This window comes from Girardinichthys multiradiatus, chromosome 6, assembly GCF_021462225.1.
Source record: "Girardinichthys multiradiatus isolate DD_20200921_A chromosome 6, DD_fGirMul_XY1, whole genome shotgun sequence".
In the NCBI taxonomy this organism is placed as follows: Eukaryota; Metazoa; Chordata; class Actinopteri; order Cyprinodontiformes; family Goodeidae; genus Girardinichthys; species Girardinichthys multiradiatus.
The window spans coordinates 39,052,469-39,067,820 of record NC_061799.1 but is presented as its reverse complement, the minus strand read 5'-3'; the positions used below and the strand labels follow the sequence as shown (position 1 = coordinate 39,067,820).

Here is a 15,352-nt window from a genome sequence, read left to right as displayed (position 1 = left end):
CTCCTCAGGGATTATAGCACTCCACGCTGGAGAGCCGTCCCTCATATTTCACCTCTTCAGACTGATGTAATTCACCTGCTTTTTAAACTCTGAGCTCCCCACCATCCACAGTAACAAGTGTGTGTCAGTTCAAAGCCTGCAGGGATAAAAACAACATCTAATCAGAGGAACTCTGGAATTAAATATGCAGTCGTGTTCAAACCGTTTTAGTTTGACAGTAAGTGTTAAATAGTGCAGTTGGGAGAAGTTTCATCTTGATAGGATTTATGTTAAAATTCTGACTTTTGAATAGTTTATAGAGATTAGTCTGTAAATGAAAGAGAACTCAATCAAATGAGAAATAAATCCTTATTGTTACATTTATGTGTAAAATGAGTATAAAACCTCTGACAGGACACAACTTTCTCCCGAACATATGTTTATGAAAAGCAAACACAATGATCACTTTACTATATGAACGCTATTCTCATGATCTTTGAAAATAAGTTATTATAACGTTTAGGCACCTGAAAATAGTTCTGACTCCATCAATTACCAGTCAGACAAAATAATCACTGATGGTAATAATCAGAGATGATGCAAGGTTATGAAGGGTCCTGGGTTGCAATAATCAGTGGTGCAATGAGCTAAAAGTTAAAAATAACAACAGTTCAAAAATAACATTAAGGTTTGCCTAATTATTGACACAATAATTGAACTTATTTTTGTCTTTGATTAAAGAAACCTTGATACCTCGTTTCGGAAGTTAATGGAAATTCTAGTAAACCAGTTTTATCGAGATTTTCTTTCCAGAAAAAGGATTTCAAGATATTGGTAGATTTTAAAGGCCATATCCATCTGGCTAGAACCCAACAAAAGTGTTCACACCTTTTGATCTAAAGCATTCCTATTTAGAGAAAATTACTGTAATCCTTTCTGGAAATGTCAAACTGGAGTTGAACATTCACAAGTGAGGGGCATCCTGTATGCTTTTACTTAAAAGTATACTAAACTTTGTGTTTCATTATTTGTGTAGATTGTTAAACTGCCTTTTAATGACTTCTACTCAAATTTGGCACTTTCTCTCTGAATTTTGGCAGCTGTGTTTAAGCTCTGTGGGACAGCACAACCTGTGCAAATCAAACTGATATGAGCACTTTGTTTGACATGGTTTGCTTTGCTTATCTTATAATCTGAGCTGCACAGTATATTGAATCATGTCTGCAACATCAGAATCACAAAGAACTGCTTAAATGTGATATTTGGTAGGCTATATAATTTCAGGTGCCATGCATCAAAGTTTTCAATACTATGTAAGGCAAGGAAAGATTTTTGGTTCATGCTTTGTAATTTTTTAGTAATGAATATGTAAAAAAACTCATCATATATTGGCAAGGAATGTAATAAAAAGCTAATTCCAAGGCCCACCTATAAGCTCTCGACACAGGCAGCAAAAACTTGGGTGAAAGGCTCAAACTTTCACGAACCAAACACCAAAACAAATGAGGTTAGGAACATCAAATTACTTACAAAAGAACTGAGCAGTTAAAAATGCATGATGGAGGAATAGATCATGGAATTACAGAATTACAATTACAGGATTTGGTTCTTTTAAAAACAAACGAAAAATTTAGTTTTTTATGAGTTTCTGCACAATTAAACTGATCAAGCATTTGTGGATATGAGGACTCAAATATCTGTGCTGTATAGGGATGACATGCTCACCAAGAATTGCACAGAAATCGAAACCAAAGCCTTCCTGTCAGAGTTTAAGGCCTGGATCTGACTGCTGCATGAATCATAGTAATTGCCTCTTGTCTTATTGGTGGAGTACAACATCCATTATCTTGGAGTTGTTAGATGGAGGCAGGTTTGGGTTATAGTGTGAGAAGACTTCTAGATATAAATGGAGCTGCTGCTGTGGAGAAGTTTCAGTATGTTTGTTTTGAATGAAAGTGTAAATCCAATCCCAGTGGTTAGAAAGCAAGAAAAAGAGTATATCAAGGACAAGGTGCCAGTCCACTACAGGGCCAACCCAGAAATAAACAACAATGCTCACATGCAATCACGTCTAAATGCAATTCAGAGTCAGCCTAAAGAGTACATTTATCTTTGTGACCATATCTCTGATTCAGGGTTTGAAGGGGGCTAGAGTTTCTACCAGAGATTTACTAAACACAATGCTAGAATGGACCCGCATCCAACATGTTTAAGAATACAAAGTAAGAATCTAAATATAATTATCTGGTCAGATTCTGTGTACCCAGGTTAAAGTAAATATTTAAATAGCTGCATAACGTGGATAAAAATGCAGAAGCAAACTTTTAGTTTATCATTTTAACCACTGAAACAAAGACCCAATGAATTTTAAACCAATACAAGAGGTTTTAATCATGTTGTTTGTGTGTTTTGTTTTGTAGATGTGTGTGACATACCTTTGGTGTCCAAACTGCTACCTTCATCCTTCAGAAGCTCCTCTCAGCTGTCCAGCAGCCATGCGCCAGGATTCGCCAAACTCAACCGGAGAGATGGTGAGGAAAAGCTCACATTCGATGCACCCAATCTTCCATTGTGACCTAATCACGTTTGGAGAGATAATTATTCAGTTTGGTTTTAAAGACGGTCCTTTATTTTGTATAGATGAGCAAGTCACAACTTAACACAATAGATAGAAAACGTTTATGATCATGGTTGGTAAACTTAGCCTCCTGTAGTAGAAAATATTCGCCAAACCGGCATTTTAAAGGCAGCCAGTAACAGCGGTGGCAGAAGACATATAGTACTTTACAGTTTGATAGACAAAGCCCCCATGCTTAAAAAAGTAAAAACCCAAAAAACAAACTAACAACAAATATCCAACAGAAAAAGAACAAAACTTAACTGAAATCAAAACATTTTACAGTTTATGCCAAAGTAAATACATGAGCGTCATGGTAAACATCTTAACCCTTCATGGTTCCTTCACGTTTTACAAAAAGGCTGCATTAAAGATTGCTACATAAAACAATGCATCAATGCAAATTTTTACGCATCACAAAGTCAACATTCTGTACCATTAGTCTAACAGCAAGAAAACCTGAAAACATGTGGAGTGTATTTTACTCAGTATGTCGTTTATGTGTTCAAAGAAAATAACCACAAAGTGAAGCCACAAAGTATGCAGTCATTTGCAAAGTGTCAAAGTGACTGAATTACAGTGTCGTAACTGATCTCATCTGATTTCCATTTTATACTATGAAACTAGCTCTTTTATGTTCATTTGAAAGCTTTAACCTGCAGGCTAAAGGCAGCGTTGTGCATAAACTGCACAAACAATATTTTAAGTAAACACACTAAAGCACAAAATCCATGCTACAATGACTGAATAAGTCTTTAAATCCTTCAGCACAAAAGCCAAAATATCAAAATCTAGATCCTCCTAGATAAAGAATCAAAGCAGCAATGACGTGTTGAAGTATGTAGAGGATCAGAATATATTTTTGGAGACAAGACAAAACAAGATTAAGCTTGCTTTGTCTTTATTTCCTGCTGTAACTGATGGTTAGGCGAGGGTTTAGCACTGGAAGGTCGTATCAGGAATGTGAGTGTGAATGGTGGTTGTTCCACCAGCTGGAAGTCTCGTGCAAGAAGCTGATGTGAGGCTTTGACAAAAATTGAGATTTTGGGATCGCTGCTTTATCTCAACATCAAAGCCCAGAATCAGCCAGGAGGGCGAGGTGGGTTCAATCTGGTTCTGACTGATTCTCACCACATGGGAAGGCAAAGGAAGCTGAGCATGAAGAAATTCAGCAGCAGCCCATCTGCTATCTTTGTTCACATGTCAACAAACAGGATCTGACAAGCTGTTCAAATAGTAATTATATTTGTAAAACACATTTGCTTGACACACACAGGATAACTGCTGTCAGTATTTTAGAATGTTGTATTAAATAAAATCTTTCTGATACATGTGTAATTAAAGAATGTGCTCTATTTTCTTTTAATGTTATTTGCTTGGTTTCTTGATCGTTTTCTGGAGATGTTTGAACATGAACGATAGTCTTTTCATATTCTCTGCAGACAAAAACATGTCAGTTTCTCATTTGCTTTGGAGTGATGCCACTGATCTCATTTTCAGGTTTGAACTCAGACAAAGTGCAAGAACACTTTTACCAGAAACATTTATAGTGCAATGTCGGTAAATACAAAGCAAAATCTATAGTAACTTAGCTACTCCGTGAAAAAGTGTTCAACTCTGGGGTTTTTGCTTTGTGAGGTCACTTTTAGTGTGAGGTCAGTTTTCATCCATAAAACATTAACTACAAAATATAAAATGACAAGTTTTTAGCAAAATGCAATGTAAAACACTTATTGCAAGTAGACAATAGATAAATGAAAACAAGCACAAATAGGTGCAAAGAGATCAAAGAAAAAATGCAACAAAGTTTAAAAAAATACATTTTGGACCTGCTTCTCTATAGATGTAGTGCACGACTGAGCGTAGCATTTTGCACAGTAGTTTAACTTGGTCCAGCACTCTGTGCACATATCTCAGCAAGTGCAGTTTGATAAAACCATGCACACAAAATCTAAAATCAGTGTTTGTCACTTGTTGGACCATGTTTTGCTTAATATTGGACCATTTGTAAGTTGCTGGACACCAGGATGCCTTCTGGCATCATCGGCCATTTTGTATCCCAGGACAATCCGCTACTACAAATCTCAGCGGCCACCACGGATGATAGGACGGGGGTGTCGCAGCTCTGATGCCACAGTCAACTATATAACAAAGTATGAGATGGCCCACCATTGCTTTTTCAGCTGGAAACTGAGACACGGTTATCACGCAACTGAAGAGCACCATTCTGGAGAAGGAAATCCCACGTGGACTTTCATTCATTCTCCCAGTTGGCCAACGAGAAAACTAAGCGAATTAAGCTTACAGGAATAAGAAGGCTTGTAAGTTTTCAACTTTACCAATCGAAGACGTGGGTTTAACACGTAACCAGAAAAACCACGGAGTTTTCAAGGAGACGCAATTTTTCCTCCTTGTTTTTTTTTTTTGTTCCAGTTGACTAGTGACGGGCCGTCATATTTTACACCTTTCTGCCAAGGAGACCACAAAGGACGAAAAACGGACTGCTTTGCTGAGTATCCACGGACGCGTGGAAACTCTTCAACCCCCTTCTCTCTCTCCCTCTGCTCAGAGGAGACAACATCAAGTAAAATCCATCCTTTTATTTTTATTTATTTATTAGAAATAGCGTGGGCAGGATAGAGTAGGATTTCAGTGCGATTTAGAGTTGCCACTTATAGTCTAATGTGTTCTAAATTGAATGTGAATGCAACATTTTATTGAAACTTCGATTGCCGTGGATTTCTGAGGCTGCCGAGTCTCGCAAGTTTTGTTTTTACTGTCTGGACCTGAGTGCAGGTGCGCTGTGAAACTGGACTGCTATAATAACCTTATGATGAAAATCAACCATTTTCTTTGTCTTCAACTTCATGTTTTACTGTTTGCCACCAACATTTTTATTGTTCTTTGTCCTCTTCAGTTTACAACTTTGCTTGGAGGACGTTTTATGACTGCCTGTGTCCTGCTGAGCTACACTTTGGGGAGTGGCCTCCCCGAGCTTTGTTCAACCATATTTCTTTTGTAATTTTGCCATAACTGCCATAACTGCTGGTTTGATTTCATACACACGCAATGCTGTAGTTTCATTTTGTTTAGTTAGGTATTTTACCGTTTCGTGTAGAACTTTGCATGTTTGATTAGGTGAAGATTATTAAATCGGAGAGCAAGTTGTATCAGGGCGGTTTATTTAATAAATGTCACGTAGATAAAGAGAAGGCGCTTGTGTTTATTTTGTGCAAGAGTGATTTGTCAGTCAAAATAAGGTTAAAGTTCCCCATGTTTCAGCAGAAACGGTTGATTAAACAGTGACATCTAGTAATAGTTATCAACTATTACTGAGGATTTAATAATTGTAATTATCAAGGGCTTTGAGCCACAATTACAACACCAGAGGACATCTCTGGTTTTGATTCATAAATGAGGATTTTTGGTTAAGAAATAAATTTTCTCAAATTATGATTTTCAATTATAATTCTTGATAACTATTAATTAATCAATAATCATAATCCCAACACATTGATCACTGTGAGCTGACACACAGGGTTTTTGAAGCCTGATGTTGTTTGAGCTACATTGGAACTGGTGTCAAGCTGTATCACAACTGTATCCGTCTCTGCCCCCTACATAGAACTACAAACATCTGGTAAATGTGCCAGGGCTTAAGATAAATACATTCTGCATTTGAACGGCAGCCTGAAACACTTCAATCTTCCCTCAGTCTATTAGAAACAAGTTTACAAGCACAGTTTGGAGGCGTGGGTATTTCTTCCCCGCTGGGAGCTCTACTACAGTAGTTTTCAGCCCTGGTCCTCAGGGCCCACTGTCCTTCAAGCTTTAGATGTGTCTCTGCTGCAGCACACCTGAATCAGGCTACCTCCTCAGCATGCCATGAACCACTGCAGAAGCCTGTTAATCACCTTTTTTCATTTAAATCTGATATATGGAGTCTAGGAAGCACCTACGACAGGCAGGGCAGTGGGTTCTGAAGACCAAGATTCAAAACCATTACTCTACTGCATGGCAAGTCCAGCTTTGTGTAAGGGGTTTGGTTTATTGGTGTAGAAATCATGGATTGTTCATTGCTGTTACATGATAAGATCGTTTTGTTGCAGCCAGAGCAGTGGTGGGACATAATACACATATCAGCTGTTCCTCCAAGAGTGTTACACAAACCTAATTGGAATGCTGCCTGCCCATTGTGGCCATGATCAGGTTACAGCCATAGCATGACCCGTCCCCTTTAAATTTCCTCATCAATTTACATTAGAGCAACTGAGCCACACGCCACATAGGCTCTAAACTAAACTACTAAGGAAATAATTTGTCAATATGTTAAGGGGATAAAATTAACATAAAATAACGAAGTGATGATCATGTTTGCCTAGAATTCAACACAATGAAATCTACAATATAAGCCCTTTCTTTAAATTAAAACCATAATTGTAGATTTTATCATGAAACAAGTCATTATGCCAAGATAAAGAAATACATTTATGTTGAGTAGCAGTATAATAATTGCTGCATCATCAATAAAAGACTAATAAACTGGGTTACATGTCAAAACTGCATTTTAAAACTGTAGGTGTTGGCAGGTCAGGAGAGTATAATAGTTCCCTCCCATCTGATTTATTGGTGTCAAGCCCAAAGGATCCCATCTGTTTGCTAAGGAAAGAAATGAATAAATGAAAGCCTCAGTCTCCATTCCTATTGCTGCTGCTGCTAACCCTGTAAGTTATGAGAGAAGCAGCTTTGCCTCAAGTTCATTTTTTTAAATCAACGCATGAGAGGATCATATGCCCACAGTAGTGTCTACAAATTATATGCATATGCATTTACACCTACACAGGCATCATGATGTGCATGTGTTTTATCAGAAATTACCTTTTTGGTAGAATAGAATAGAATAGAATAGAAATAGCCTAAATACATTTACGTTGAGTAGCAGTATAATAATTGCTGCAACAATTGTAGAATTTCAGGTGTACCAGCAGCAAAGTGACAGTCACATAGAAGCATGCAGATTAAAGCAAATGTAAAAAGATAAAACCAGAAAGTAAAAATAAGTAATTTGATAAGAAGTTATTAAAAATACCAAACCTTCTATTAGGAAGACTGTCACCACACACACTATGTGAAGTACTTTAAATCTTTAAAACCATTCAGGATGCCACATAACAAATTGAAAAATGACCTACAAGCCAGCCATCGTGTACAGTCTGCTTGAGGTTAATTCCCAACACTTTAGTTAGTGTCAGTGAGACACATTAGCGCGTCATAAATAGGTTGCACATGTACTGAATGACAATGCTTTCTATTCATAAATTCATATACACTTACAGATGGGGCCCTTATAGCAGTATGAGTGCAGTCCATAGCTCTGATTACATTCAGAAATCGGCTCATCGCTGCAAATCAGAGCCACAGTTTAAAGGGAACTTTTTATACGTGAGCAACAGACGAATGAGGCTGACCCATATGGCTGGCACGGTCCGGTTCTGGGATGACTATTAAATACCCGACCTGTCGGTCAGCTCCCTCTGAACAGCTCCAGTAGGGGACCGCAGTGTAGTGAAAACAAGAACTGGCACCGATTACCTCACGATTCCTCCTGGTTTCCCTCTGTAACACTGAGGCCAGGTCCATGCAGAACTCCAAAATGATTGCCCTGGGTTATCTGAACCTGCCAATAAGCCTTGCATCCTCATGTGGCAGCAGATCAGTGCGATCTCTGAATAAAACGCTCCCTCTGATGTCTTCCATCCTCCAGCTGTGCCAAACCTGCCATCATTCCACAGTTACTTGCAACTTTATGCAGCTATTTATGGACATGTGTGATTGTCTCCAGCTTGTCCACCATAGGAATCATCAAACCTGACTTGTTTGGAATTTATCTACACCGTTTTCCTTTTCATTGAGAATGAAAGTGCCCATTAGATGATTCACCAGCATTTTATGCTGCTCAGCGCACAGATCAATGTGCATGTCCATCTACAGGTGACAAAAGCAGAGGAAGTTTTACAGTTTACAACCAATTGAGGTTGTTTTCATCGTTTTCTGAGGTGTGTTACGTTGTTGTTTGAGGTTAAATGTGATTCAGTTTAATCGCTCTGGTTTAAACCATAGAAGCTCAAAATCATGAAAAGAGAATCAGTTTTGATGCTCCATGAGTAAAATAAAGCTGAATGGAGTCATATTTCAGTGGATTTAGGTGAGTTGTAGTTCTCTGTAGTTTACTATTGTCAGTTGAAAAACTTTGTGTGGCTTCTGCACATTTTCATGGCAGGTCAAAAGTTTACGTGGATTTACGCACACTTATGCAACGTACATTTTGTACATGCTAAGTTGTGCGTAAAAAATTGCACCACAATGTTTTTTTCTTTCTGCATGAGGCCTCAGGTCTCAAATCAATAGAGAACGTTTAGAATGTGATGGATTGGAAGTTTTGTTTTGTGCATTTACACCCCACAAATTTGTAGGAGCTGGAGGGTGGCATTCTGATTGAACACTGCATTACTGGTGAATATTAAATACTTTGCATGATTCCCATGATTTTTTTTTTTCCATCATAGAAATGGCTTAAAAGCTTAGCCAAGCAGCCTACTTGATGTTTTAAATATTCGGAAGCTGTAGGATGAATCAGTTACCACTTTAAGCATTACATCTATCTGGTTGTCAATGTTCCTGTTTAATTTCTCCTCAAGCCTTTCTTAATCTTGTTACTAAAATGTTTGTCCCATCTCCAGTCTCTCTTCCATGTTGTAGATAATCCTTTTAATTTTCTCTTTTCTGTGCAATCATTTTCACATGTTAATCATTAGATTTCGCTCCATCTTATCAGTGAAAATGAATGGAATGAGCTTGCCAAATGTTAATAGCGTTCTGCGTATTTAAATATTTTCTCTTTTTTTTGGGAGTTATCAGTTAAGCTGGTACAATTATTCTGGAATAGCCTTTAAAAGAAATTACTATTCCAGTTTTCCATATTAATTTAATGTAAAAAGGAGACTGTACCTTAAATTGGAACCTGTTTTGTGGATGTATGAGGATAGCCAACTAAGTAAGTGCTTATCCATGTCACTGCGTGTGTGTTCAATGTTCAAAGTTCCAATGCTACACTTGAAGCTTGAATGGAAATGTCATGCCTGCAGGAAACATTCAATGTTAGCCAGCCCGCTGCTGTATCAAGCCTATTAGTCTCTCTGTCTGGATGACATGTTATCAGGCTGCTGAAATTACCTCCAGTCCTACTATTCTAATGCAAATGATGAGCTCTCACTCCAGCGCTCTTCCATTTTCAGCTGCCTGGCTCTCTGTAGCACTGCCAGTTTGCTCTCACCTGTCTCACACTGTAACAGCTCGCTGCTTCCTCTCTCCCTCTGGCCTTTTCCTTTCTGCATAGCTCTTCATTTAACCCATGTCTTTTTGAATTTTACACCCTCTCGTATGTTGGTGTCAGGTGGAATATCATTACAGTATTAATGATTCATCAGTCCTTTGTGTACTTTCCTGCTCGTACAGTGATGGATCTGACCACAGCAACTTTATCTCAGGCTTGATATGCTCTCAAAAGGCAGAGCAGAAAAATCCCAGTGCACCTTGACTGGCTTTCTTCCTTACCTGCTGCATACACAGACTGTACTGCTCAAATGACAAAGTCCACTTGGTTTCAGGTTTAGGTCCTGTAAGGTAAACTGCATCAGGAATTCAGAAGCACTTTTGTTTTAGTTGGACCAAATCTTCCATTAGTCTTGTAACATGTTTTAACACTACTACTCACTGTGCTAATTATCATCTGACATTGGAGAATAAAATAAAGGTTAAATTAACTGCATTATACAGATCCAAAGGGAGGTTTCCAGGAAAGCAATTTTCGGTGTAATTGGGTACCAATCAGAGAAAACAGCACAGTAGTCAGTTAGTATAATTCCAGCTAATCAAGTCCAATTATTGTAAGCAGGGCCTCGGGGGTCTTTTTATTCATTTTTTAGTAAACATTTCATCAGTTAGACATGGAAAACAGTTAGGTTTTTAAAATTGTTTTGGATCACATAGTTATTCCTAAAATTGGGTTGTGTGTGGTCATGTTGTGACACAACATCCATTATCTTCCATAGAAGCTCAAAACATAAGGCATCTGATTTTGTAACAAAAAAGTAAGCCTTAGTAATCATTGCTTGACAGAACAAAACAAAATGTACAAAATGTGTTTGGCGCTACTTGATGCGAATAAAACATTGCATTGCAATATTATTATGGTGTTGATAATATTAATTACAATTTTACAGCACAGAAGGGTAACAATTCTCTTTTTACCGACTGGGCATGGTAGTAAGCAATGGAAAACCTGTTCAGACGTATTGCTGCACTGGGTAAGGAGCCATATTACCATCACTACTGGTGATCACAACTTTGATTCAGTTAATTGCAAAGCTCTAATAATTTAAGAAAATATGTACGTTCGTGCTCGTACTCGTCGTCTTCCGCTTATCCGGGACAGGGTCGCGGGGGCAGCAGACTCAGCAGAGACGCCCAGACGTCCCTCTCTCCAGACACCTCCTCCAGTTCCTCCAGGGGGAGCCCAAGGCGTTCCCAGGCCAGCCAAGAGACATAGTCCCTCCCGCGTGTCCTGGGCCGTCCCCTGGGCCTCCACCCGGTGGGACGTGCCTGGAACACCTCCCGAGGAAAGCGTCCAGGAGGCATCCGGTATAGATGCCCGAGCCACCTCAACTGGCTCCTCTCGATGTGGAGGAGCAGCGGCTCTACTCCGAGCCCCTCCCGGATGGCCGAGCTCCTCACCCTATCTCTAAGGGGGTGCCCGGCCACCCTACGGAGGAAGCTCATTTCAGCCGCTTGTATCCGGGATCTCGTTCTTTCGGTCATGACCCAAAGTTCATGGCCATAGGTAAGGGTAGGAACGTAGACCGACCGGTAAATCGAGAGCTTTGCTTTTCGGCTCAGCTCTCTCTTCACCACAACGGACAGGCACAGCGCCCCCATTTCTGTGGCAGCCGCACTGATCCGTCTGTCGATCTCCTGCTCCATTCTTCCCTCACTCGTGAACAAGACCCCAAGATACTTAAACTCCTCCACTTGAGGCAGGAACTCCCCTCCAACCCGAAGAGGACAAGCCACCCTTTTCCGGTCAAGTACCATGGCCTCGGACTTGGAGGAGCTGATCCTCATCCCGGCCGCTTCACACTCGGCTGCGAACCGCCACAGCGCATGCTGTAGGTCTTGGCTAGAGGGGGCCAGCAGGACCACATCATCCGCAAAAAGAAGAGACGAAATCCACTGGTCCCCAAACCAGACCCCATCCGGCCCTTGGCTGCGTCTAGAAATCCTGTCCATAAAAGTTATGAACAAAGGGCAGCCCTGCCGGAGTCCAACATGCACTGGGAACAGGTCCGACTTAGTGCCGGCAATGCGGACCAAACTCCTGCTCCGCTCGTACAGGGACCGGATGGCCCCTAGTAAAGGGCCCCCGATTCCATACTCCTGGAGCACCCCCCGCAGGGCATCATGAGGGACACAGTCGAATGCTTTCTCCAGGTCCACAAAACACATGTGAACCAGTTGGGCAAACTCCCATGAACCCTTGAGCACCCTGTAGAGGGTATAGAGCTGGTCCAGTGTTCCACGGCCGGGACGAAAACCACACTGCTCCTCCTGAAGCCGAGGTTCGACTATCGGTCGGACTCTCCTCTCCAATACCCTGGCGTAGGCCTTACCAGGGAGGCTGAGGAGTGTGATCCCCCTGTAATTGGAACACACCCTCCGGTACCCCTTCTTATGAAGGGGGACCACCACCGCAGTCTGCCAGTCCAGAGGCACTGTCCCCGACCACCACGCAATGTTGAAGAGGCGTGTCAACCATGACAGCCCTACAACATCCAGAGACTTGAGGTACTCAGGGCGGATCTCATCCACCCCCGAAGCCTTGCCACCACAGAGCTTTTTAACCACCTCGGTGACTTCAGCCTGGGTGATGAAAGAGTCCAACCCCGAGTCCCCAGCCTCTGTTTCCACCACGGAATGTGTGATGGCAGGATTGAGGAGATCCTCAAAGTACTCCTTCCACCGCCCGATAATGTCCTCAGTCGAGGTCAGCAGTCTCCCGCCCCCACTATAAACAGTGTTGGCGAAGCACTGCTTCCCCCTCCTGAGGTGACGGACGGTTTGCCAGAATCGCTTCGAGGCCAACCAGTAGTACTTCTCCATGGCCTCACCGAACTCCTCCCAGGTCCGAGGTTTTGCCTCTGCCACAGCCCGGGCCGCAGCAGGCTTGGCCTCACGGTACCCGTCAGCCACCTCAGGAGTCCCACAAGCCAACCACAGCCGATAGGACTCCTTCTTCAGCTTAACAGCATCCCTTACTACCGGTGTCCACCACCGGGTTCTGGGATTGCCGCTGCGACAGGCACCGCAGACCTTACAGCCGCAGCTACGGGCAGCAGCATCGACAATAGATGCGGAGAACATGGTCCACTCGGACTCTATGTCTCCAACATCCCCCAGGATCTGGTCGAAGCTCTCCCGGAGGTGGGAGTTGAATACATCCCTGGCCGAGGGCTCTGCCAGGCGTTCCCAGCAGACCCTCACTATGCGCTTGGGCCCGCCAAGTCTGTCCGGCTTTCTCCTCCTCCAGCGGATCCAACTCACCACCAGGTGATGATCAGTGGACAGCTCAGCCCCTCTCTTCACCCAAGTGTCCAAAACATGCGGCCGAAGGTCTGATGATACAACAACAAAGTCAATCATCAACCTCCTGCCTAGGGTATCCTGGTGCCAAGTGCACTGATGGACACCCTTATGTTTGAACATGGTGTTCGTTATGGACAATCCGTGACTAGCACAGAAGTCCAATAACAAAACACCACTCGGATTCAGATCGGGGAGGCCATTCCTCCCGATCACGCCTCTCCAGGTGTCACTGTCGTTCCCCATGTGGGCGTTGAAGTCCCCCAGCAGAATAATGGAGTCCCCGGGAGGGGCACTATCCAGCACCCCCGACAGGGACGCCAAGAAGGCCGGGTACTCTGCACTACCACTCGGCCCGTAGGCTGAAATGATAGTCAGAGACCTCTCCCCAACCTGAAGGCGCAGGGATACGACCCTCTCATCCACTGGGGTAAACCCCAACACGAGACGGCTGAGCTGGGGGGCAACAAGCAAACCCACACAAGCCCGCCGCCTCTCCCCGTGGGCCACTCCAGAGTAGAAGAGAGTCCAACCCCTCTCAAGGAGATGGGTTCCAGAGCCCACGCTGTGCGTGGAGGCAAGCCCGACTATTTCTAGTCGATATCTCTCGACCTCCCGCACAAGCTCAGGCTCCTTCCCCCCCAGCGAGGTGACATTCCACATCCCTAGAGCCAGCCTAAGTATCTGGGGATCGGGCCGCTGAGGTCTCCACCTTCGTCCGCCACCCAATCCTCTTTGCACCGGTCCCTCACGGTTCCCCCTGCAGGTGGTGGGCCACTGGGGGATGGCCTCGCGTCTCTCGTTCGGGCTTGGCCCGGCCGGGTCCCGCGAGGAGCAACCCGGCCGCCAGGCGCTCTCCGATGAGTCCCAACCCCAGGCCTGGCTCCAGGGTGGGACCCCGGCTCTGCCGTACCGGGCAACGTCACGTGCCTCAATATTTTGTTCTTCATGAGGGATTCTTGTACGAATATGTACGTTTTTTGTTGTCAATTAGGCAACTGGCAGTATCAAGTCTCTTTCTAACTTTGAAAGTGATACAAATCAGAAATAAAACTGCAGAATTAACTAGGAGCAATATTGGAGAAACCATTTTGGTCACTGCAGCTTCCAGTTTGTGTGATGTGACCAGTTCAGCTGAGGCTGTCGTCTCTCTCACACAGCTGTCTCTGCGGGAACACAGACTAGAGAGCAGAGGATACACTACTCTGTAAAAATCATCACATTTAAAGTAAAACACTGCATCTTTCCAGAAAAGGGTTTCTAGTCTGCTAAATAAATTCATAAAATGTTTTCTTCCATTTAAACTGGAGGAAAACATGTGATCCTAAGTTATTAAAGAGTCATATCAAAACAGACAGGATGCCAGCTAACTTTAGCTTGTTACTTCAGCAAATATGAACAAAATCATTAAATGTTTTGTTGTAATAAAGATATTTGTTATGACTTTATTTACAATGTTATTTATAAAATTTAGATATTTTGGAATAAACTTTAGATTGTTTTTCCTTCAGGTCATTAAAATCATTAGACACGTCATAGGTGAGAAAAATGTGCTTACATTGTAAAACAAAGTTAGAGGAATTAAAAGTGGGAAAACTGAATCTGACAGCCAAAAATTAAACGGAACTCAAATAATGTGTTTCATTGGTCTTAAATATGCAGGATCGTAGAAAACAAGTGACCTAAGGCAAAACCCAGAACAAAAAAGTTACCTTCATACTTTTTCTGTTTTTTTCTGGTAGCTTTGGTCAAAGCTGCTGTTTTTTATTAAAATTATCTTATGATGCATTGTAGGTGAACTTCTGTGTCTCTATGTGTTTTTATCCTAATTGGGAGCTGACTTATAAATGACAGGAATACATACTAAAGTATGTATTCCTAAATAGAATTGTAATTGGCATGCTTGCCTTCTCAGCAATATCCTGGCTAGGTTTTAGATTTTGCATCCACCAGTTGTTCCTAACAGCTTCCTCCTCCACTTTACCAACTCAAAATCGCCTTTTCTAAAAGTGAGAATGCATATACAGGAAGTCAGATGAATGTTGAAAAATGTTGGGAAGG

The 15,352-nt window shown here is 42.1% G+C and overlaps 1 protein-coding gene across 3 annotated transcripts in view; it reads left to right on the top strand.

Moving 5' to 3' along the window:
• The window catches only part of LOC124870415 (contactin-associated protein-like 4), a 154,993-nt gene that overhangs the window by 37,851 nt on the left and 101,790 nt on the right, over positions 1-15,352 (top strand). For all 3 annotated transcript variants that reach the window (XM_047369080.1, XM_047369079.1, XM_047369078.1), the window contains exon 2: positions 2,400-2,510. In XM_047369080.1, the coding sequence (XP_047225036.1) occupies positions 2,400-2,510 (111 nt within the window). The remainder of the gene's footprint in view (positions 1-2,399; positions 2,511-15,352) is intronic.